At 43.4% G+C, this 26291-nt stretch overlaps 1 protein-coding gene across 1 annotated transcript in view; it reads right to left on the reverse strand.

Annotated features, from left to right (window-relative positions):
• The window catches only part of LOC308312448 (neuronal acetylcholine receptor subunit alpha-7-like), a gene marked incomplete at both ends in the record, with an annotated part of 64872 nt that extends 39350 nt beyond the window's left edge, over positions 1–25522 (reverse strand). Inside the window, 2 exons of the mRNA XM_080759055.1 lie at positions 13159–13298; positions 25438–25522. Coding sequence (XP_080615181.1) covers positions 13159–13298; positions 25438–25522 — 225 coding nt within the window. The remainder of the gene's footprint in view (positions 1–13158; positions 13299–25437) is intronic.
• Between the last annotated feature and the right edge of the window lie 769 nt (positions 25523–26291).

Genomic DNA, 26291 nt, shown 5'->3' on the forward strand with positions numbered 1-26291 from the left:
TTCAGTAGGACGTGTCCATTCATAAACACAACCTATCTAGACATACTTCCATCACAGACTCAGACTCCCCCACAGAGTGTTGCAAATAAGGGCACTTTGGTCTGAACTCGGGTTAGATTTAACCTGCCATGGGTTAGTTGTAACTTGCCACGCATATCGGGAGCCACGGGTGAGTTTTAACCGGCCACGCATGTCAGGAGCGACGGCGTTGTCGGAGGAATAGCTGTCGGACTGTTATGTCTAATCAACGTATGCGTAACGTGTGTTGCAATATCCAGGTATTCATTTAGACCCGAGGACGATTCTACAAATTATCTTCTAAATCTTTAAAGTTTTCTGAAAAACATTATGTTTCTATGTCAGTTCTATGTCATGTTTCTCAAACATTTCATGTCAAGGACCCCCAAAAATATTATGTACAGTAAGCTAATATTTGAGTTAAAAATCTACAAGCTCGTAGCTTGTAGATCTGCTAATTTTCAATAGCTAAGAATAACATAATGCTTATTAAAACACCAAATGGGGTTCCGGGTTAAGCATCGGTTCCAGCAGTGCTGGCTGTAGTGTACACACTGAGTTGACTCGCCAAAAACACTGCAAGCCATGTCAGGACAGCCTCTGCGTACCCACTCTGCTACAGCAAGTGCATGATAGTCAGCTTGTTCATGACAAGCGACTGTGGCTCAGGAGATAGAGCAGGTCGTCCAATGATCCGTGGGGTCGGCGGTTCGAATCCCGGCTCCTCCTGTCTAGTGTCTACATGTCAAAGTGTCCTTTGGGCAAGACACTGAACCCCACATTGCTCCAGATGTGCTGGTTGGTACCTTGCAAGGCTTGCATGGTTTCCGCCGCAATCGGTGTATGAATGTGTGTGTGAATGGGTGAATTTAATCAATGCACTATGTAAAGCGCCTTGGATAAAAGGCGCTATATAAATGCACCATTTACTAGTCCTATACTACTGCACCACCGACTAAGTTCGACAGGAATGAAAGTCACACCTGACACGGGTTACACTTGTACACTACTGGGATTGTATTGTGTAGTGTGAGAGAACAAAAAGGCTTGGGTGGGAGAATTGCTTGTTTTGCAGAACCTTAACAGTACAGTACACGACAGGGAGCGACTCCTGTTTGCAGGCACACGCTGTGGCAGTGCATGTGTACAAGTATTGTCTCCCGTTTGCCTCTGCAAACAGCATGGAATCTGACAGTCTGCAGGGATTACATGGGAGATAACAATGAGATGACAACTCCACGTCTTTCTCTCTATGGAGCAGTTTATTTTTCTTCTTTTAGGCGTGGCTCTGTAGGAAGTGGAGCCGTCCTAGGAATGGAGCAGTCTGTACAGTAGGTGTGTCTGTCCACGTTTGTGTCTAGAGCCAGCCTTTCAAACTGCCGGATTTTCACATTAAATATTTAACTTTTCATTTAATAACTGGCATTGGTGGTTGAAACATTGTCCAATTATTGAGTGATAAACTGGCCGCGTCGTGTATCCAGAGATCCACACGGATGCCATACCGTTTATACCCCCACGCTGACCCATCTCGTTAGGTGGGTCACAGTAACAATTGTGGAGTCAGTGAGATGTGAGATAATTGCATTATGCTGGTACATCACCCATTGCTGGAACATTGCCCTATTAGTTCTGGACAAGCCACTGTGCAGAACAGATATATATACATTTTAATTCTAAATTTAATCATAAAATCTATCCTCTCTCTCTCTCTCTCTCTCTCTCTCTCTCTCTCTCTCTGAGCAGAGGAGAGGAGAGAACACTTGCAGAACTGCATAAACGCTGTTGATTGCAATTAGTACGGCACTCACTCCCACTCCACTCCAAGTCTTCCGACCGTATTTACGGTGGCCTAGCCTCGACGATCTTGCAGGCTCATGCATATGCAAAACAAATATCATTTAGAGATAGCATAGACAGATGGCACGGTCATTATTGACATGGCATCCTAAAGTGTTTATAGTTTCAATGTATACAGATAATTGATGATGCATACTTGTATGATCCTAGATGACTATTATAATACTTATAATAGTCATCATGTTCAGAGTATGCATGTGCAATTGTGCATACTCTGAACGAGAGCATTATCGTTGCTGTCCGGAGGAACGCATTGGACAATTAAAACCTCCATTAGACCCTCAAACTGTCTGCTAAAACTGTCAGCTAACTCCAAAGCCTCTCTCCTTCTCATGCAAGTAATTGACACTATCTAATGTCACAACATCAACTTTGGTGAGGCAGTATTGCATCGTTTAAAAAAATATACGGTTTTATTCATTTCCTTAAAAATGTATATTTTTCATTTCCTGAAAAATGAACATTCTGGAGTTATGAGGTTTCCAGAGATATGTATTTGATGTATTACCTTGTGTCGCACCTGGCTTACTGTAAAGTCGCTCTGGATTAAGAGGGTCTGCTGAATGGCTAACATTGTACATTGATGATGAATGATGATTACCGTATTATCTTATTTGTTTGGAGGAGCTAAAAATGCTCACTTCAAGACATTGAGACATTTTCTTTCCCTCTGGCGTGGTGTTGTTGGAAGAGGCCAAGAGAATACTTTACTTGAAAATGTTCAGATTTGATATGAATCAATAATGGTAATAATAATTGTACGCCCCAGGTTCATTCTTACAAATACTTGCGTGTACATATTGTACTGTAATCTCTCTTGTAATGTCCTGTGGACATAAGGAGGGTGTGAAATGAGAGGCTGTGTTGTATGCACTTGAATGCACATGCATGTACACAAGGTTGTGTTATGTATACATTATGTTTGATACGGCCTGTTGAATACTTTTTTAAGATGAAGGATATCCCCCTGCTCGATAAACATGCAACACTAGACATTAAACATGTAAACTGTGTGCCACTTATAGAGGAGAGCCCTGCAATTCCTGCAAATCTGTATCTGCCATATGTAAAAAAAAAAAAAAAAAAGAAATGTAAATATACAGTAAACTGTATGCAACATTTACAGACGAAAATAGTTAATTCGCAGCCGCAGGAGTGCAGATGATTATTGATGAATATAATTGTGTCCTTTATAGGACTACTGCACACGTGGTTTTCAAACTGGGGTCAGCGGACCCCGCCGTTTAGATCACTTATGACATGAATCGTTTGATCCTCGGTCCAAATACATTTTAACTTGCGGCGGGGGGTCCTTGACATGAATGAAAGCTAATTCAGCACAGCATTAGAATGCAAAGCAGAATCCCTATATCCCCGAGAACACCTGATAGCACAGTTGTATGGAACAATGGGCGGTCCCAAGTAGCTGCGCTATATCAACCCTGCAGGCTCCGGCACCATGCACGCTTTTTATGTCCTGTGCTGATCATTATTTAAAGTCATGCTGTTTCCTCCATCTCATTAGGAGATTACGAAACCCTTAGATCTCCATATATGGAGCTGACCTGTTCTGACAATCCATTATGTAGTAAAAGCGTCATTTCTCTGTCCTTCTCTAAACCCTCAATACCTTAAATTAAGTTACTTTAGCATGAAATAATATGGAAAATGACTGTTCAAACAAATCGATAATCAATACCAAGCAGTTAAGTCCAACTTCCGACATTATGATGCACTGTGGTTAGTGCAACAGTTGCATAAGCATTCCCACAGGCTGCATAACTTCTATTGGATTGTTGACTTGATTCCAAACGAATGTAAAATATAAACGATACGTTTATCATCACTTAGACGTTCTACCCAAATGGCTATGTGCAGAGTAGACATGCATTCAAAACGCTACCAGACCTACTCACCCTAATGAAATGGGCCTATGTGCATATATAAAATGTATTACAGGCTCGTGGCCCACAAGGTAAGACAGTACATCACATATACGAGAATGAGAATAAATAAAAAATACAGTACATTTACCCATGCAGCCCCACAGGTTACTACTCTAGGCGAGGCACATAGTTGCATCATCATCATCATTTTTCGACCATCATGCATTTTTCGAGATCATGCAAGCCGTCCGGCTGGGCAAACACACCTCATCCACTCTGTCCCTCAGCGCTGGTGCTCCGCAGGGGTGCGTGCTTAGCCCACTATTATACACATGACTGTTCTCCCTCCTTCCCATCCAATCACATCATAACATTTGCAGATGACACCACAGTTGTGGGGCTCATAATAAGGAACAATGATGAGTCTGCCTATCGGAGAGAGGTGGAAGGTCTGACAGCTTGGTGTGCCAATAACAATATGCAGCTCAACATAAAGAAGACAAGGGAGATTATAGTGGACTTTAGGAAGTCAAGGCCGGACCACTCCCCTCTGCTCATTAACAACGAGGCAGTATAGAGGTGGTCACAGAGTTCAAGTTCCTGGGTCTCAGTGTGAGTGAGACCCTGTCCTGGAGCACCAAAATCGCTTCAGTGATTGGAAAAGCTCAGCAACGCCTATACTTCCTACGGAAGCTGAAAGAAGCTGCCCTGCCAATAAATCTCCTTGTAAACTTTTTACCATTGTGCTGTCGAGAGCGTACTGACCTACTGTGTGTCTGTGTGGTTCCCCAGCTGCACAAAGGCAGAGCAGGCGGCCCTACAGAGGGTGGTGAAGGTCCCCTCTACCATCTATCACCTCCGTCTTCACCTCCCGCTGCCTTGGCCTCTCCCAGCGTATCATCAGAGACCAGTCACACCCAGCATGTCACCTCTTTCACCTCCTTCCCTCAGGGAGGAGATACCAGTCCATCCGTGCTAGTAGCTCAAGATTGACAAACAGCTTTTTCCCCTACGCAGGCAGACTGCTAAACGATGGATCACTAGATGAGCATTGACTGTCCCCTCATATGCATCATGCACTCTGACTCTGGACTGGGATAACTTATTGGTTCCTTTCTCATCCATCATGCACTTTAAATATCACCGTGCACTTTACTCTGTGTTGTATCTTATGTGTTATGTTAGTGTTTTTATGTACTACGGTTATGTGGGAGCTCCCTAGAAATCTCGTTGTATGCTCAGTGTATGCTTTGTGTGCAATGACAAATAAAAGTCTATCTATCTATCTATCACAATGCCACGCCAGACTTGCCCGGTCCTTCATTGCCATTCCCAGTTCCTGCTTACTGATGCATGTGTCCCAAGCGATGACATCAGGGAACGACAGTTTTCTACCTCTGGTCTGCTTTGAAGATATAACCTCATTGTCAGCTCTGTAGCAAACTGTGTTCTTCTGGATCGGACCAGTGAAGAAACACGGGGAAGGTTGCCGTATATTAGATTAGTCGGTGGGTGGCTCTTCCAAGAGAGATTTTGCTCTCTCATTAGAAGGCGGGTGTAAGTGCCATCCAACGGTTTCTCTAGTTCTCAAGTTGCAACTTGCAACAACAATTGCAAATCCACATTTGTCTCTGCCCATGGTTGATTTATTATTGTCTACCTTGTCTCTCAGAGACTTGTCTGTTCTCTTTGATCCTCGTCTCTAAAACTGAGATATGTTTTATCTTTTTTTCCTCACTTCAACTTTAACTTCACTTTGTCACATAAGTTTATATGGTGTAAAGTTGGTGAAATGATTTCTCTACAGGCTTACCCATGCAGCTGCATTATTAAATTATAAGAATATAGAGGGGGGAAAAACTATCAAATATCAAGACAAAACAACATCAAATATGCATAAAGTGTGTGTACTCAGAAAAGTAAAGGGAGCGTACCTCAGTCAGCCATTTCCCTGCCCTAGAGTGCAAAAGCACATGTTGTGCAATGTGTCCATCACCACCCTGCCCCAGACAGGCAGGGGGGCATGGGGCATGCCCGAGCCCTGCCAGGAGGCCGGAGCCCTTCCTCGCCTCGGTGCAATCGTATCTCCTCCTGGCCTCTCTGACTGACAAGGTCCTCTTCATTCAGCTGTCTTTCTCCACCACCGAAACGGGGAAACCTTCCATTGTGTGCCTGCCTGCCTCCCTGCCTGTGCACACACGCACGCACACACACGCACGCACGCACGCACGCACATGATCTCCCATGATCTAGAATGATATCGTTGAGATGGCTGTGTTTAGTGCTTGACCTTTCCTTTGTGCTATACCGCCGGACCTTCAAAAGGGGCAGTATCACATCTGTCCGCCTCAATACAAGCACTTCTAATCTCCTCATAAATCACCTCTGATGGGCTTCAGAGTGGCCGACACAAGGGCCCACACAAGGCTTCAGAGTGGCCGACACAAGGGCCCACACAAGGCTTCAGAGTGGCCGACACAAGGGCCCACAAAAGGCTTCAGAGTGGCTGACACAAGGGCCCACACAAGGCTTCAGAGTGGCCGACACAAGGGCCCACACAAGGCTTCAGAGTGGCTGACACAAGGGCCCACACAAGGCTTCAGAGTGGCTGACACAAGGGCCCACACAAGGCTTCAGAGTGGCCGACACAAGGGCCCACACAAGGCTTCAGAGTGGCTGACACAAGGGCCCACACAAGAAGCAACAATAGCTCCCTATATATCTGTACGTTACTGTGACTTTATGATACACAGCAATCACGCTTTGTCACACGAGAACGCCCACCCAATAAAACTCAGGATAAGCGAATTGATTTTTTCCCAAAGGAATCCTGTACTGTGTGTTTTAGCGAACACTAGTGACTGAATAGAATAAGCATTGTGTTTTCATGGCATGGCGGTGGAAGAGGCCCGGCCAGGCCGACTAGAACATGGATTGTCTGTCTCCATAAAAGAAGAGCGATCACTGTTCAGCTCACGCCGCCACGCCGCTACGTGCACAGTAGTGCAGTGGGTTCCCAAAGTGGGGTCCGGGGACCCCCAGGGGTCCTTGAGGGAGTTCCAGAGGGGACCCATGGCTAAATGATCATTTGGAACCAACTTGGGTCCATTTGGTTCCATTTGTACACTCTCAGAGTTAAATTAGCATTGATTTTACAATATAAATCGGGGGTCACAGAGATAGAAATGCCATTAACCCATTTTGGGCGGGAACCCATTTTGGTGTTAGCACGATGTCGTGCTTTAGCTATTGAAAAATAGCAGATCTACAAGCTCATAGCACGCCACTCGGTGGCGCGCTATGAGCTTGTAGATCTGCTATTTTTGAAAAATCGAAGAGCGACTGACATAGAAGACATTTTTAGAATCTGATCTCAGGTCAGAATGAAAACTATCAGGATGTAGAAGACATTTTTAGAATCTGATCTCAGGTCAGAATGGGTTAAATGGGGGGGGGGGGTCCGTAGACTAATGCATGTCAAACTGGGGGTCCGTGAAATTAAACGGGTTGAAAATCACTGCTAGTGCCATAAAAGTCTTCTCTTATGGGGGTCCCTGGCATATCCTTTCAAATGGGGGTCCGAGGGCCATTTAGTGTCAATGTGGGGGTCCTTGACATGGAAAGGTTTGGGATCCAGTGCAGTCGAGCACCTGATCACATCATCGGTGATGCAGAGGCAAGATATACAGTATGCATATCACACACTAGAGTAGACCAATGTTAACCCATTCTGACCTGAGATCAGATTCTAAAAATGTCTCCTACATCCTGACAGTTTTCTGAAAAAGCTATGTTTCTATGTCAGTCGTTCTTCGATTTTTCAAAAATAGCAGACCTACGAGTGGCGCACTATGAGCTTGTAGATCTGCTATTTTTTAATAGCTAAAGCACAACATAATGCCAACACCAAAAAGGGGTGCCCGCCCAAAATGGGTTAAAAGGAAAGGAAATTCTCCCACCGCAGTTATAGCCTGAAGAAATGTTTTCGATTTACATTTTAGGATGTAGACTTTTTTACATTTCAGTCAGTGTTGTAATTATAGCCCTGCGTCACATTATACGCACTCGGTTGAGAAACTAACCCATTCATGTCACCCTCGCTGCCAACCGCTATGTATACGTACTCACCGACAGAATCCACGTTAAAAAGAAATTGCGAGAACAATAAAAGGATATAATAATCCACGGACACAATCATTTTTGCATGGCCGCATCCGACTTCATCCCACGTTTATAAACAATAAAATCCACGTAGAAATCGTCTTAGAAAAACACGATCGAAATGCTAATAATGACGCACATAAGCGCCGCTATTATGCGCATTCCTTTTGCGCTCAGACCATGTACAGTAGGGTCACTTATCTGAGCACAACAGCGGACCGGAGCAGAGCAGTGAAACGTGACATAAGCAGACCTGATTGAATGGGTAACACATCTGAGTCTGAGTGTATCCGCGGACAACCGCAGCCCCGCGGACTACCGTAGACCTCCACGCGGACTGTAACTGTAACTGCACTGTTTCAATATGTCATAATACTACTTGGTTTCAATACAAGAACCAGTACATTTTACTGGGTTCAAACTGACATGAAATGAGGTTCTCTTCATTCCGATCTGTCAGGCTTCGTACACACATAAAGAACAGCTGTGCTGTGCTCTCATGCCTGTGTTTCATGGCTTCATACACACATAAAGAACAAATGTGCTGTGCTCTGCCTGTGTTTCATGGCCGCCCCAATGCTTTTCCAATGGAAGTCACATGGTTCGAACCGTTCGACCAAACACTTGTGTTTGATTGCCCCCCCTCCCCCCATCACACACACAACTGTTTGGTCAAACCACGTGACTTCCATTGGAAAAGCATTGAGGCGGCCATGAAACACAGAGCATGTTGGTCTGATACATGTGTACGAAGCCTTAAAAATTGAAATATAGGCCTCCTTCTGCCTCCTTCCAATAAAAGCCTGGTACCCACGAATGTGACCTTGCTATATAGCTTATTGTTGTGAATGTAATCAGCAGGCAATGTATAGAGGATAAAAATATAATACATGGATGAAACTTTTTCTTTTGTTAATCTGCCTACATACAATACATATCCACCTTTGCATTATCACTACCGTTTCTCTCCGTTGCATGACTACGAGGGAACTGAAGAAGCGTGACACTTACTATCACGACAATGTGTGGGACCACGTTCCGCTTCCCTTCCTTCCTGCAGAGCTACACACACTGCAATCCTCAGTGTTCATTCTACTCTGAGAGCGTATATAGTAGTCCATTGGGTTACAGTTCTCGTTGCTAAATTTGCATTCCGTCTGTGTCATGAGCCGTGACTAATTACACCTCAATCAATGCTATTTATATTGGGTTCACTGTCAGATCTGTCCGCTCTTGTTCATGTTCTCTCCACGCTCATGCCCCCATCCTCTAGGAAAACCCACACATGATCCGTGACCCACGCCTGAGCACTCATCCGATATTATATTTTAGTCAGTATATCTGTTCGTCTTGAAGGTCACTGCCACAGACATCGGTTACGACGGGGGCGTCACACACGAGCGTACGAAGATGTGCTACATAAAGATGCACGGGGAGAAAGTAATGGCGAGTTATAGCCAGACGCATGGAGAACCCAGATGACTGGAGGGCTCATCTGAGGACAACAGTAGCAGCCAGAGACAGTATACAGCCTTATAGCCGGGGGGCCAGCACCAACACTTTGAGAGGACCTGTGATGTTCATTACATACTTGTATTTGTATCTTTTTTCTATTCACTTGGTCATTAAGGTCCACAGAATGAGAGGTCTGCTCTGCCGGAAATAATATCGCAAAAAAACAAAAGTTATGGACATTTTTGTATTTTTTATCATACTTTAAGTAGCTTGTGACATGTCAAACTAGGGGGTTTTCATGATTCTGGATCCATTCCAAGCATTAGTTTTGCACGAAAAACACTCCTTGGCCTAAATTCGACCATGCCTAAATGTCCTCATCACAGTGATGACGGCTATTGCTGAGTGTTTTTCGTGCAAAACTAATGCTTGGAATGGATTCAGAATCATGAAAATCCCCTAGTTTGACATCATGTCACATGCTACTAAAAGTATGATGACATTTTGCCTTATATTGGTTGTTTATGGTGTGGTATACAAAAATGTCCATAGCTTTTTTTGCGGTTTCCAGCAGAGCAGACCTCTCATTCTGTGGACCTTAATGACCAGAGCAGACCTCTCATTCTGTGGACCTTAATGACCAGAGCAGACCTCTCATTCTGTGGACCTTAATGACCAGAGCAGACCTCTCATTCTGTGGACCTTAATGACCAGAGCAGACCTCTCATTCTGTGGACCTTAATGACCAGAGCAGACCTCTCATTCTGTGGACCTTAATGACCAGAGCAGACCTCTCATTCTGTGGACCTTAATGACCAGAGCAGACCTCTCATTCTGTGGACCTTAATGACCAGAGCAGACCTCTCATTCTGTGGACCTTAATGACCAGAGCAGACCTCTCATTCTGTGGACCTTAATGACCAGAGCAGACCTCTCATTCTGTGGACCTTAATGACCAGAGCAGACCTCTCATTATGTGGACCTTAATGACCAAGTGAATAGAAAAAACACACAAAAAAGTACGTCATGACATCACAGGTTAATCCTTAACCGTTGAGCTTTTGGGCCTGTGGTTCCCCGGCTATTATAGCCAGACAGGACAGACACAGACACAGACACAGATACAGACACAGACACAGACACAGACACAGACACAGACACAGACACAGACACAGACACAGACAGACAGACACCAAAGGGAGGCTGGCATAAGAGCTCCCACAGCTGCTGTATTATTATAGTCTTGTGTAGAGAGTTTCACAACAGACTTCACAGTCGTATCCGAATCCGATCATGCATGGCCCCCAGGGACCTGGGGGGCCCCCAGGGATCTGGGAGGGCCCCCAGGGATCTGGGGGGGGGGCATGTGCAGCTGCATTACACACACACACTGAGCCCAGGTTGGAGACAGCAGTGGAGGAGCTAGGTAGGTTTTTGAGCCATGTCACGAGAAGCATGAAGAATTCCTCAGAAAAGTTTACAAAGCAGGCACGCACATCCAAAACGATGGAACCCCAGGTGGACCCCCCATGGAGGATCAGTGGATCATGCTCCCGTGGATATCACACCAAAACAATGATTGGAGCGTCTAGAGCGAGATTCTGGCTCTTCCCTCAGACACATCATGACAATGAAACCACGTCGTTCATTGTCTGTGGGAGAGCTATAGGCTTGTTTCTATATGCAGTACGCTATGCGCTAGACACTTGTTTCTATATGCAGTACGCTACGCGCTAGACGCTTGTTTCTATATGCAGTACGCTACGCGCTAGACGCTTGTTTCTATATGCAGTACGCTACGCGCTAGATGCTTGTTTCTATATGCAGTACGCTACGCGCTAGACGCTTGTTTCTATATGCAGTACGCTACGCGCTAGACGCTTGTTTCTATATGCAGTACGCTACGCGCTAGATGCTTGTTTCTATATGCAGTACGCTATGCGCTAGACACTTGTTTCTATATGCAGTACGATACGCGCTAGACGCTTGTTTCTATATGCAGTACGCTACACGCTAGACACTTGTTTCTATATGCAGTACGCTACACGGAGGCTATAGAGAAGATGAATAATAATACACTCTGGGAAACAATGCAGCAGCCCAACATCAACGCCATGTTCTTTTCTTATATATATATATTGAAATGTTATTTAATTTAGAGGATAGTCCCTTGAGATGCATCATCTAGTTTTAGAGGGGGTCCTTATCATGAAGACAGGGACATGCACACATAGATATCAAAGGGGGCTTCATGAGCCCCTGCCCTTTTACCCTGCCCTATACTCCAGACCACGAATGCAGCATTTACTATAGTGAAAGAAATGCAAATTCCCTCTCCTTCCAGGTAAGGCAGCATTCAGGAGATTTCTTTATAAAATTTCTAAATAGCTGATCTACAAACTCAGTGAGCTTGTAGATCTGCTATTTTGGGCCAAAAGTGCCCTCTTTTGGGATTTCAGCCCCTGCCTCTCTAACACTCTCTGCACACGCCTGCATAAAGTGACACACAGCGTACGACGAAGTCTGACAACCCCAACTCACACACAGGGTGTCAGTCTGGGTTTTTTGGATGAGTGCTCAGGCATACGAGGGTCACGGATCATGTGTGGGTTTTCCTAGAGGATGGGTGCATGAGCGTGGAGAGAACATGAACAAGAGCGGACAGATCTGACAGTGAACCCAATATAAATAGCATTGATTGAGGTGTAATTAGTCACGGCTCATGACACAGACGGAATGCAAATTTAGCAACGAGAACTGTAACCCAATGGACTACTATACGCTCTCAGACTCAGAGTAGAATGAACACTGAGGATTGCAGTGTGTTGCTCTGCAGGAAGGAAGGGAAGCGGAACGTGGTCCCACACATTGTCGTGATAGTAAGTGAAACCTTTATTCTGGACAGGGAGAGGAGAGGAGAGGAGAGGAGAGGAGAGGAGAGGAGAGAAGAGAAGAGAAGAGAAGAGAAGAGAAGAGAAGAGAAGAGAAGAGAAGAGAAGAGAAGAGAAGAGAAGAGAAGAGAAGAGAAGAGAAGAGAAGAGAAGAGAAGAGAAGAGAAGAGAAGAGAAGAGAAGAGAAGAGAAGAGACAGACTGAAATTGAATTGTCTTGTCCAGTGAAAGGACAGAAACCAGTGACCGTCTACAAATGAGAAATGAAGGAGGGGAGAAGTATAAGGCAAAGGATAGTGGCTTATTTCTCACAGCCACCTGGATGAGTACAAAGTAAAGTACACTGCAGTCACAGCAAAACTCTCAAATGAAATGCAGCTGAAAGTCACCAAGTCCTGAAAATCCACAGTGTACATTTAACTCCAATAGTGTACAACTGTACACCGTGTACAATTTGTAACCGTCTATGGGTCCATTTCTACTATCAGTTACAAATGAATGTATAAGAAAAGAATGCTCAGGAAAACACTCTCTCCATAGCTTCCCATCTGTCTTTACCAAGCAACACACACACACTACCCTAGCCCTGTTTTTAGGACTCGAACTTTGGCAGGAACCATTTGGTTCTAATTAATTAATTTGAGCGCTTTTAACCAGGCTGCAATTCATAAATAGATCCTCCGGGGCGACGTTAACCCTAACGAGCGAACATTCAAACCCTGAATGTTTGGGGATAGCCTTAAAAAACACACACACACACACACACACACACACACACACACACACACACACACACACACACACACACACACACACCACACACACACCACACACACACACACACACACACACACAAACACACACACACACACGATATTACTTACTCACCACATCAATAATCTGGAGCAGCGTGAGGCCCAGCTCCACCACTATGGGTGCCGAGTCATTCTGGACGGGCCTCTCCAGGCGGTTATAGTTCACCATCAGGTCTTTGTAGAGCTTCCTCTGGTGCGCTCCTCCTTCACAACCTGGAAGACAAGGAGGAATGATAATTAACAACACAAAGAGGAATGGAGTGAAAGATCCCTAGATCCCTAAATCAAAGCTGAAATCCCGGGGGGGGGGGATAGGTCATTTTCTGGTGTAGCACGGCCCACACTGTGGAATGAACTTCCACCTCATGTCAGAGCTTCTCAATCCTTGTCTGTGTTTAAATCACGTCTGAAAAATCACTTGTACTCCTTGGCTTTTGAACGTACTGATTAAGAGTTGCTGCTTCCACTGCATTATGTCCTTATGTGCCCTGTCTATGTATTGTTTTGTTGTTGATTTCTTTGTGTACAGCACTTTGTTTCAACCTTGTTGTATAAAAATGTGCTTTATAAATAAAGTGGATTGGATTGAAGAGAGAGGGATGTAATCTGAATCCGTTTGATTGTCTCATTCACGGGTTTACAGGTGTATTAGTTTTCCCATCGTGTCGTTGCTTTCAGGAAAGAAGGAAAATGGGGGGTGGAGAAAAACTGAAATGGAAACAATCAAAAATCTAAGATATCTGTATGCGTATACATAAACAAGAAAATGACTGCCAGGTGCAACAAGCTCTTGTATAGCGCCCGTTTTCTTTCGTTTCCGACGTGTTGGTTCACTCACTGTGTTTTGTTATGACTTTCCTCTAGCTCCAGTTAGCTCATAACATTAGCCGCTGTTGCCACTCGCTCTGCGTTGCGGTGTTCGGAGTATGGGTTTTTATGCCGTTCAGGTCAGACTCCCATTGGCTTAGGAGGCAGCCAATCATGACTAGGTCGCTAGTAAGGTCGCTAGGAGGCAGCCAATTATGACTAGGTCGTGTTTGCTAGGTCGTGTTTGCATGTGCTTCGCACCTGGCAAAAAGCAGCACTAGTACATGAGTTAGATGCATGCAAAAGGTTCAAGATCGTGGGAAGAAGGGTGAAGTAAGAGGGTAAGATGTAAAAAATAAAATTAAAAGAGAAGAGAGAAAAGTAATTAAAGAATATTATGTAAGGTGGGCAGAGGAGGAAGAGGGAAGGAAGGAGAGGTAGAAGGAGGGACAGTGAGTTGCCAATGAAAACGTATATAGGTGAGAAGCTCTCACCTAAAGCGGGAGGTGGAAGGGGTAGCTAGCGTGGCACTGGTCCGACCACTCATTAGTCTGACCCCAAACCCTGACCCTGACCATAACCGCACGCGGACGCCACGGGGTGAGTCTTAACCGGCCACGGGGTAAGTCTTAACCGTAGTCAGACTAACAGAATGTCGGACTATACTGCGTAGTCCACGGGGAAAGAGGGGGAGACAGACAGATAAATAAAAGGGATACAAGAGGAGGTGAGGATGAGATCAAACAAAAGAGAAACAGTAACAGAGATATGAGGCTTTTAAAAAAGGTGAGTGAGATCATCTGAGATGGTGAAGAAGCGAGCAGAGGGAACAGGACTACAGGAGAGGGAAAAACTGGTAGAAAGAAGGAAGAGAGAGAGATATGGGAGAAAAGATGAGACTGAGATTGAAGGAATGCCAGAGAGAGGGAGAAGACAGGAAAACCAGTCACAAGAGATTCAAAGATTACTCTACCGTTTATTATAAACGGTCAATTAACATATATTAACCCATATATTAGAATATTTTACTATGTATTCTCCAGACATTTAAATTGTGGTCATAAATTATAATCAGACCCCCTTACATAACTAAGGCAATTACTCCTGGATGCTCAAATTGCTCATGCCTCCTGTCCCTAAGGGAAAGCAGTTAACTTATTATGAGCATATATTAACAAAGCAATAATTATGTGTAGACTGTGCTTTGCTTTTGACTCGCTCGTATCCATTGAGTCTCATTAATTGGTTGGCAAAGAAGGAAAGTCTTTAACATGAATAAATATATCCCCATGACAGACATCGGGGTCAGTGACACGAACCGGTTCTATTCTCAACCCATTGTTTGGGAAACACTGCCCTAGGGGAGTTGAATTATTATTATTTTTTTCTCGCTAAACACTTTCACAAACACATTGGGGAAGAGCTTGTCATTATTCCCTGGCTTGGATATGTAACATGCAGTGCAGTTGGCCTAAAATCAATAAGCCCAGAAAATAGTGTACTATAAATTGCCTGGGGGAAATGCATGCAGATTGTCTGATACATTAACTACTCAACATTGCATGCTGAGAGGATAGCAATTGTTGTAGCTTAGTAATGTGTGAGATAGATGTATTTACATTAGATTTATAGGTTGACTGAGCCGCTGCTACTGTAGGGATATCCTAGACTAAATAATGTCTTAGTCAACTGATAGTCATAGTAATTTGTCAACTAATTGATTGCTTTATCTCAAATCTGTAAACTTGTTTAACACGCTGAGAGCAGCCATTTCAGGTTGATGAGGTTGAGAAATGAACATTCTGATTTTACACACACACACACACACACACACACACACACACACACACACACACACACACACACACACACACACACACACACACACACACACACACACACACACACACACACACACACACACACACACACACACACACACACACACACACACACACACACACACACACACACACACACACACACACACACACACACACACACACACACACACACACACACACACACACACACACACACAATTTACAATTTACAATTTAGGCATTTAGCAGACGCTCTTAATCCAGAGCGACTTACATTAAGCAAGAACAAAAGCATGGGAATACATCACATAAAAACATTCATCATGAAACATGCGTAAGCTAAGAAAGTAACAGTGGAATATCTATATAATGAAATTTATACGTATAAACTTTACATATATACTACTATGCTATACATATGTACTATGGCGTGCTATGACTATATACAATGCAATTCTAGTGCTGTCTACATAACATGCTATAAGTCTGTTTCAAATGCTATCTAAGTCTACAGAAGTGCTATCTAGGGTAGAGTAAGTGCTATGGGCCATGATGGAGTCTGAAAAGGTGGGTTTTCAGACTACGGCGGAAGATTGGGAGTGATGCTGCAGTTCTGACTGCCATGGGAAGTGCATTCCACAGTTTTGGAGCCAGAAGGGAGAAGAGTTTGGGACGTGTGGAGCGTTATCCCGGCGTTTTTAGTGAGGGTACTTCCAGCTTCCCTGCGTTAGCTGATCTGAGTGCGCGGGAGGGTTTGTAGGGTTCAATCATACTTGCAAGATATGGGGGAGCCATACCTTTGGTTGCTTTGAATGCCAGCATCAGAGTTTTGTATTCTGTGCGGGCAGCGACCGGGAGCCAGTGGAGGGAGCGGAGCAGGGGGGAGACATGTGAGAATTTTGGCTGGTTGAAGACCAAGCGAGCTGCGGCATTTTGGATCAGCTGGAGAGGCTTAAGTGCACATGCTGGTAGGCCAGTAAGGAGGGAGTTACAATAGTCAAGTTTTGACAAGACTGTTGTCTGGATTAGGAGCTGGGCTGATTCCTGGGTGAGGAACGGTCTAATTCGTCGTATGTTATAGAGTGTGAACCTACAGGATCGAGTGACAGCTGTGATGTGAGCTTTGAACGAGAGCTGACTGTCCAGGACAACACCAAGATTCCTGGCTGTTGGGACAGACGTTACCAGGGCGTTGTCTACGGAAATAGTTAACTCCCGCATAGGGCAGGACTTAGCACACACACACACACACACACACACACAGAAATCCCGGGGGGATAGGTCATTTTCTGGTGTAGCACGGCCCACAATCATGTGGCATGAACTTCCACCTCATGTCAGAACTTCTCAATCCTTGTCTGTGTTTAAATCACGTCTGAAAACTCACTTGTACTCCTTGGCATTTGAACATATATAAGAGTTGCTGCTTCCACTGCATTGTGTCCTTATGTGCCCTGTCTATGTACTGTTGTTGTTGTCGTCGCTTTTTAGTATTTCTTAGTGTACAGCACTTTGTTTCAACCTTGTTGTATAAAAATGTGCTTTATAAATAAAGTGGATTGGATTGGATTGCTTGTATACGTTCTTTTTTTAAACTGACATCTCACAGTGGTGCAGACTTGCTCAGTAAATAAGTGCCACAGCAGGTCACGTCGAGGGAATGAGCCAGCAAAACGGAATTTGATTTTTCAGCTTTCCAGCATGGAGACGGCGTCAAGGAACCCAGATTGACGGCTTACAAAGAGACATATAGGATGGCTTGGATCTCGGCTGTACGGCGCACAGGACAGGCGCAGAGACACAACGTTCAACAAAGTATCTAAGCACAGCCGTGGTTGGTCACGACCTGTTCCTTGTCCTTGTAAGGTATATGTCGAGCCCGACTTACTTTCTATCCATCCTGGTGTTGGTTCACTGTGTTGTCGCCAAGAACAAGCTCAATGTTTACAAAAACAGACCGTGACTCTATTCTGAGTCTTATGGGCTAGAGTTTAAATCCCAGAAACATGGCGCCGCTAGCTTTTCAGACGCCCCCCCCCCCCCCCCCTCTTGGTGACACATTTTTACAAACTATAGTCCTATTAGAGACTGGTAGGATTTAAGGGTCACAGTATACCTAGACTAGTTTACAAGTGTGCTCATTGAATTTCAACAATTTAAATCCAATCAATTAAAAAAGCTAGAGCACATCCACCTGAATGAGAGAGAGTCTCAGACAGATGTTATTTAAAGTATGACAGCTATGAGTTCCTGCAACCTCTACACGGGAAGCGGCGAGCTGAGGGAAGTAATGAGCCAAGCTGTCAGCGATGAAGATGATGAGATGACATATTGTCACTACGACGATAGGTTTATTTTCTCCTACAGACATACAAATATAAGACTGATCTAATTTCTTTTCACTAGTCAATAGTACAAATATTTACTGTATCTTCCTAGTGACTCTTGTCCAAATTGAACCATGTCTGAACTCAATAGCAAAGCTGTCTGCCTAAACATGAACACGCCAATAAAGACTGAATGGCTGACTACTGGTCTAATGAGCCAAGAAAAAAACAAAGAGTTGACTGGCACTGTTAGTTTGTATGGATGCAGAGCAGCAGAGCAGCAGAGCAGTAGAGCCTAGCTGTCAAAGCTGCCAATCCTGTCAATCGTGTGTCACCATAAATCTACATAATGTGATGAGAACATGACTCAACCAAGCTGAGCCAAAACAATCTGAGAAAAGTATTGCCTAAACAGCAGAGGCCTGATGTACAGCAGTACCCAGAAAGACGGTCCAACATGAGGATGATACTGTAGACTACAGTACAGTTGCAGGACAATAGAAATTAAGACACTCTGGCAGGTGAAACCCAAAGAAACCCAAACTCTCCGACTATGTGAAAACATCAATATTGGCATATTACCTGTGTAGTGTTAACAGGTAGTGTTTTCTCGTTTCCAATGTATTGTTCTCAGCCCCCCCCCCCCGGAAAACATTATGCAAGCGGTATTTTTTATATATATGCACAAAAAGGTCCTTCCAAACCTTTCACATTACACTTTCAGTACTGCAAACTGCACAGTAAAGTAAACAATGCCAGTCAACTAGCTGCGGAGCTGAAACACTTTCTCCCTGAGAGCAAGCCGAGAGCGAAACGCACTGGTCCACCACACACTTCACACACAGCCTCAGTGCCTAAAGTTGACACGGTAGACGGGCATATATATACTTCTTAGACAGACTGAGCCAATAATGTGGAGAGGAATGAGGGCTACGGTACGTCGCCCATCGATTGTTAGCTGGCCCTGACTTATTGAAGTGCATCGGCCCTCCAAGCAGAGAGAGAGAGAGAGAGAGAGAGAGAGAGAGAGAGAGAGTGTTAAAATGGCCTTTACATCAGTGCAGCAGAAGGACTACAGACAGTGCATATTTGTCTGTGCTGCTCCCGTACGTACAGCGTGTCCCATAATGTGGTGCTTTATGTGAGTACAGCTAAAAGAAGTGTTATGCAATCTCCTTTACACTCACCCTTTGTGGGATGGATGTACAGTATGCTGGAAGATTTATATATCTTTAATTAGGCATACACTCAAGAGTCAAGACAGACAGTACACAAACAACATACAGTTGTCCCACAGAATGCTGTGGCAAGGATGTCGCCTCAAGCTACAGTATGTACTGTAAGCTTGTGATCCCATATATTGTACAGGTCAGAGAGATTCCTTCTGTGGCGCTAATAGTCTAGGTCACATTTCCAACGATCTCAACCCTGCAGGCACATCATCGTGTTCATTTATGGCTAATCTCTCAAGACAGATTCTGCAAAAGAAAAAGATAATACTGGATTGATTTATGGGGTATCCAAATTTGCTGTATTCCCAGTTAAAAAATGACAGCTAATGCCCGCACGCACGCACACGCACAAACACACAAACACACACACACACACACACTTGAGTTTTGCTTCTTTAGGTTTTCATATATGGGGAATCCAATGCCATATTCATTTTAGATCAAATGTGAGGAAAATGCGAGTAAAATATGCATTTAAAGTAACAGTTACTGTATATACTATAGTATATTTATGACACCATCCTATGGCCTATTTCTGATAAAACCTTAAAATGAACCCTAAATGCTGTCTAGAAACTAAAGCGACACGTTTGTATAGGTCTAGATACCGGTCTGTCATCTTAGAGGTCGTCACAGGGGTTTAAGGGAGAGGATTACTGTTTTATTTAATGTGCTTGTTTTGTTTTGCCCTAAAGGCAGAACCAACTCCTTGCATGCCTCTTCACACTTGTTGCCCTGCAGTGAGTTTGCGAGCACAATCTGTGTGCATGATGTGTGTGTGCGTATCGCTTTCGCGTGCGTGTGTGCGTGCGACCGTGCTGACCATAACTGCAGCTAATGGGGAGATGAATAAATAAACAAAGAACATATCTATGCATCCTCCGGTCAGGCCTTGTCCCTTTATTATACCCATATATTGAGAGTCCTGATATCATCGGTAAATGCCTAAATATGGGCATACTCTCTTTTGTGGCCGCATATATGGAGCCGGTTCTGGCTGTTTTGTTTGCGCCTGATGCCATGAGGACACATTGAGGTTGGAGAACACACTCCATATGTGGGCGTACTGTAGGTACAGTAGCTGCATTGGGAACTCCTTATATGGTATAGTTACGGCCGAGTCATTTTGACGCGAGCGGGGCTATATTTCTCAGAAATATATAGCCAAGATACGACCCTTCTTAACACAACCAGATGCTGAAAAAAACCATTCATGCTTTTGTCACTAGCCGCCTATAGATTACTGCAACACTCTATTCACAGGATTACCAAAAATGGCCATAGACAGACTACAACTCATACAAAGCTCTGCTGCTAGATTATTAACGAAAACAAAGAAAAGAGAAGACATCACACCAGTCTTGCACACCCTCCACTGGCTCCCGGTCTCCCAGAGAATAGATTTCAAAACACTATTCATAGTCTACAAAGCACTAAATAACCAAGGCCCTGCATACATACATAACAGACTTTCTATCACCATGCACTCCATCCAGAACACTAAGATCCTCCACAGCAGGTTTACTTGACACAAAAAGGAAAAAGAAACCAATAAAGAAAATAGGAGAGGCCGCATTCGCCTTCTATGCACCAAAACTATGGAATACAATTCCTCAGGAAATCAGAGAGGCTCCAACTCCATCAACATCTTTAAACAAAAATTATAAACACACCTCTTTAGATTGGCCTTCTCAATCCTCCCATAGCACTTTATAGAAGGTTCCCCGGTACCTTAGACTTAAATTAATAAATGTTATTTTCATGATCTTATATGTATGTATGTATTTTTTAACTCTATGCCTGACCTTTTATTCCCCTCTTATGTTGATGATTATATGCATACTATGTGATTGTGTCTGATATGTTATGACCTAACTGTAAAGTACCTGATTTGTGTCCTGCCTGTGAAGCACTTTGAACTGCAACTCTGTATGAAAGGTGCTATACAAATAAAGTTTATTATTATTATTATTATTATGATGGTCGGCCAACCGGCCGGTATTCCCTGAGGCCGATCCTAATTTAAGATATTCAAAACACACTTTTAATTAACTACCACTACTAAAATATATCCCAAAGTGCCTTCAAACCTTGGAGGGGCCTCTATTTTTGAGACCCTCCTATATACAGCCTTTGTCCCCACAAGATTTGCCATTGACAATGAAAGGGGAATTCAGGTCAAATGTCTGCTGAATATGACGTGAATTAAACATCATAACATTAAACGCCATTGACATTGAAGAGAAAATGTACGTCTTATGTAAACGTGCAAATCAGCTAACCAATCAAAGGCAACAGGCATTCTGATTGGCCAGCATGCCTGGTGCATGATGTCGTACACAGGTGTGATTTTACAACAAAATAGTTACAAAATTGTCTCATGAGTAATATCGCGATTTTTTAAAGCCACAATTTTTAAATCGAATCGTGATTATTATTTTAGTTTTGATCTATTTTAGATCTCCATATATGGAGCTGACCTGTTCTGACATTCCATATGTTGATCTGACCACATCAAACTCTGTACACTCAAGACACTGCTCCATATATGGACTGTACAGAATTCATTCCATATGTTGATCTGACAATATTGCATTGCATCGCGAAACATTATTAATCAAATCGGCACCCTATAGGATAGGTTATCGAGATCATATCGAATCGTCCCACCCCTATCAAACAGGGTATTATTGCATTCTGTTTGCCTGTAACTGGGAATACATATTAATGGGCTGGGGCGTCGGATAAGCGGTATGAAGATGGATGGATAAAACATTATTAAAAATGCAATATTAACCCAATTGCGTGTTGAGATTCTTCATAGATTTCATCCCCAAAAGCACTTTCTCTTCTGCCCATAGGGTTTCTACTACAGTACATACAACTTCTACTGTACAACGATCCATGACTGACACAGCCAGCCACTCAGCATGGCGAAGGCCTGCCCTTAAATGTACTGTGAACTGAACACCTTTTCAGCTGTGCAAATGCATTTCCTATAGGGGGACTACAAGTGTTGATGGGAACCATCAAGAGCATGCCGTCAGAAACACCAGCGTCTATGGCTTTTAACCCACTCGAACACACATCCACAGCACTTAAAACGGGTCTATACATTGAACGCCCTATAGCATGCGACCATGTTGAGATTTGAGTAAATGGCAGTTATTCGTTTTGACTGATGACTACATCGTACAACGTGTACAACGTCACTGAACATGATTCGTTACATAATTACATTTGTCATTCATTTCTTATGTACTCCATCTCCAGATTTGCTCCCTCGTCTTTACATCTTTTGTATAGAGATATCTCAATACTGAGCTGCTGTTGAAGGCAATTATAATTATGTTACTTTGTTATAATTTACATTGGAGACTTATGTGTCTATTTGTAAATAATGTTGGCTTACATCATTCATGTAATCATTAATTTTGTGTAATTTATTTGTATCTGTTTTGGGTAAAAAAAATATATAAAACATTTTTTCTTTGGTTCAGTTGGTGGAGACACGTGAGATAATACTGCAAAGACATTGCATTCCTACCGTATATGGTGAAGTGAACCCTATACTGATTTGTGACCCGCATGGTCTTCCCTCTAGCGCCACCCTTAGGCCAAAATATGCACAAGAGTGCCTTCATGATCCCTGGGGACATTTTAGTTTACACTAGCGCCACCCTCAGGCCAATGTTTCAACTTTGCATAGATATTTCTGGTTGGGTGTATAAGAAGCATGCGGCCTCCATGGTATGCTAGCAATGGGCTTTTAGGTTGTTTAGTATCATTGTCGACTATTTGATTTTCCTGTGTTTGCAGGTGAACGTTATTGGCCATATGCAAATATGCCTCTTTTTTAAATTAATTTAATTGAAACCTATACCCTTGGCAAACGCTATATAATGCTGATCTGGTATCTCTTGTAAATATGCAATGTTTGTGCAGCTGTAGACGTGAACCCGTGTGGGGGAGAAAAGCAATTTTCCTGATCTGAGACAGCTGGAGTCATCTTGTAATATAATATCACTGCAACAGAGTGTCATTTCAATTGTTTTGAATGTAATATTAAAGTACTTTCTTTGTCAGCCAGCCACCTTAAATGTCTTAGTTTATTTTCTCCTAATACTACGAACCTTCCCTATTCTAACTTGTTATACTATGAAGTATATACACTCAAACACATACTTATTCTTCCGTTTATGGCTCTGTGCATTCAGTTTCGGTCTTTCGGAACACACCTACACAGACAGAGACAGAGCATAGCCAAAGGACACACAAAACTCCAATAAATTACCCCCATATATCTCTCTCTCATTGTATTAGCGACCCCTCATACATTTCCTATGAAGGGCCCACTAGGGGCATAACACCAATACTTCTACAATCAATAAGCCTCAGTTGTATTGTTCTGAAATAAAGCAATCTTTTCTCTGGGCGCACGCACACACGCATGAACACACACACACACACACACACACACACACACACACACACACACACACACACACACACACACACACACACACACACACACACACACACACACACACACACACACACACACACACACCTAAACATCATTGAGAATGATAGTCAGACGAATCATCTAAGAATATATCAGCTGTTGAAATAGGTATAGTGGTTCACAGATATCATTCTCTGATAGTTATGAACAAAATTCTACTGTTTTGAAATATGCAGAAGGCGGCAGGCCTATGAGGTGCTTTTGCCATCCATTGTATTTGTTGACTGGAGCAACATTGTACATCATTATTCTTTTTTTTTTCTAGAATCTTTATCCCAAGATTTTGCAACCCATTTTTTTCTCCCAGTGTCATCTGGACTCTACACCCTCTGCCGACCTGGGGAGAGCAACGGACTGACCTCATGCTCCCTTCTATGCATGAGGAGTCCAAGCCACTCGATCCTTTTCACCCGACAGGGGGAGATTTCCCGGTTGGACGTACGTAGCGCGGGGTTATTCCAACCAGTTACCTTTGCCCCATTCACAGCTCAGAGAAATATCAAATGAACACAAAGACAACTTCAGTCTGATGGCGTTCCACCTGTGGAACGTTCTGTTCTCTCTCACGCTGCGGTGTGTCTTCCTCCCCGTCTCTCTCGCTGCCTTTGAATGAGTTAATCTCACTTGATGTTTCACAGATGGAAGCTTTTAGTTTAGTCTTTATGCCGGTGACATTATCTAGTATATGCACATTGTACCACACTGTGAAAACATCTTGACAACGTCTATTATATCTTTCAGCTATCTGGGAACCCATTATGCTACCCATCTAATAACCTGACAACTCGTGTGTGTGTGTGTGTGTGTGTGTGTGTGTGTGTGTGTGTGTGTGTGTGTGTGTGTGTGTGTGCTGGCAGGTTTCACACAATAACCTGTAATGTGTTTTCTATAGGGGATAAGCGTCATTCTGACTCATTCATGGGAAACATGAACAACACAGCATATCCTGGCAGAAACACAAGCTTTATGGCCTTTTTGAGCCATTCCCAAACACATCCACAGCACTTAAACAAGTCTATAAATTGAACCCATGCAACCATGTTGAGATTTGAGTTAATGGCAGTTATTCATGTTGACTCTTAGAACATGCACATCATCACTGAACATGATTTATGGCCATACCGTGTAGCAAACGCCATTCATATTTAATGCTCTCTCAGACTTTACAGTACCGCTGCCTCTCTGGTTTTCATGTTTAGAGACCGTTTCAATACAATACTAAGCTGCTGTTGTATAGAACAGCCAAACACTACGGCTTAGTGCTGTGTACTGGATAGCTGATCTACAAGCTAAGCTAACAAAGCATATATCTAGACTCACTGTGACGCCTTGTTATAACAATCAGAACCATAAATTGGATGTTGGGAGTCCTGGAATTATACTTATGGAGTTAAGTAAACCCTGTATTTACTATTGCAGCAGACCAACATGAGAACACAGAACTGTTCTCATCATTCAATTCAAAATAGGCAATCAGTGCATTGACTTCCAATTTGCAAATTAAGAGAAAATGTGTAAACCCAGATCTTAATTCCCCTCTCGGCACCCTCCGTAAAGTTTTCTGAAATTTGGATGGTACTTTACGTAGGGTCTCTCTATGCATTTATTCCATGCGATATGGTACACAGATGTACATACCCTCCGTGCAGGCCATCTCACCACCACCAAAAGGCCGCAGCACAGCCTGCAGTGCCCTGCATGGAGGGTATGTACTGTGTACCATATCGCGTGGAATAAATGCATAGGAACCCTACGTAAAGTACCATCCACATTTCAGACAACTTTACGGAGGGTGCCGAGAGGGGCTATAATTGTCCCTACTTCAGCTCATAAAATGTTCCTTATAAAAACTCCTTGAATGCTTCAAATAAAACTATATTCCAAAGTAACCAAGTAACATCCAACAAAAACTGCCTGACAGTCCAAAAATAAAGTAATCCTCTAAAGTCCCAAAAGAAAAATGCATTGCATGAAAATAATAAATTGTATTCCTCTCACCCATCATGGAGATGCCTGTGTTCCTATAATCGATTTCAGTTAATTATCCACCATCAGAATATCTTTATATCTTTATAAAATTCTGATTTGGAGTGTGGACTTTAAAGTCTCTTTGTCAAACCACACCAAACACTCCTTCACAGTACACAAAATGGAATCCCTAGCCTACAGCCTCACTTCCTGCCTCCTGGCAAGGAAGCTTAGAGAAGGAAAGGACATGTGCCATGACACTTTCATGGACGCTTTCATGGGAGCTAAACTACACCTGGAAGTTCGGCAGAATGCACTGGAGTCAATGAGACTCACAGCTCTCCCTATGAAATAAAACCTGACAAAATTGGCACATGGCATAGGCTACTGTATGAGGTGCAAAACTAAATATAAATCAGGCATAAGCTTTTCCCAAATTAAAGCCATACACATGACGTTATGAGGGCCTAAAAGCAAACTCCCAGCATTATTAGATTTGTGTGATAAATTAGGCTTAAAAGAGG

Source organism: Protomyctophum bolini, assembly GCF_963924005.1.
Source record: "Protomyctophum bolini genome assembly, chromosome: 3".
Lineage (NCBI taxonomy): Eukaryota > Metazoa > Chordata > Actinopteri > Myctophiformes > Myctophidae > Protomyctophum > Protomyctophum bolini.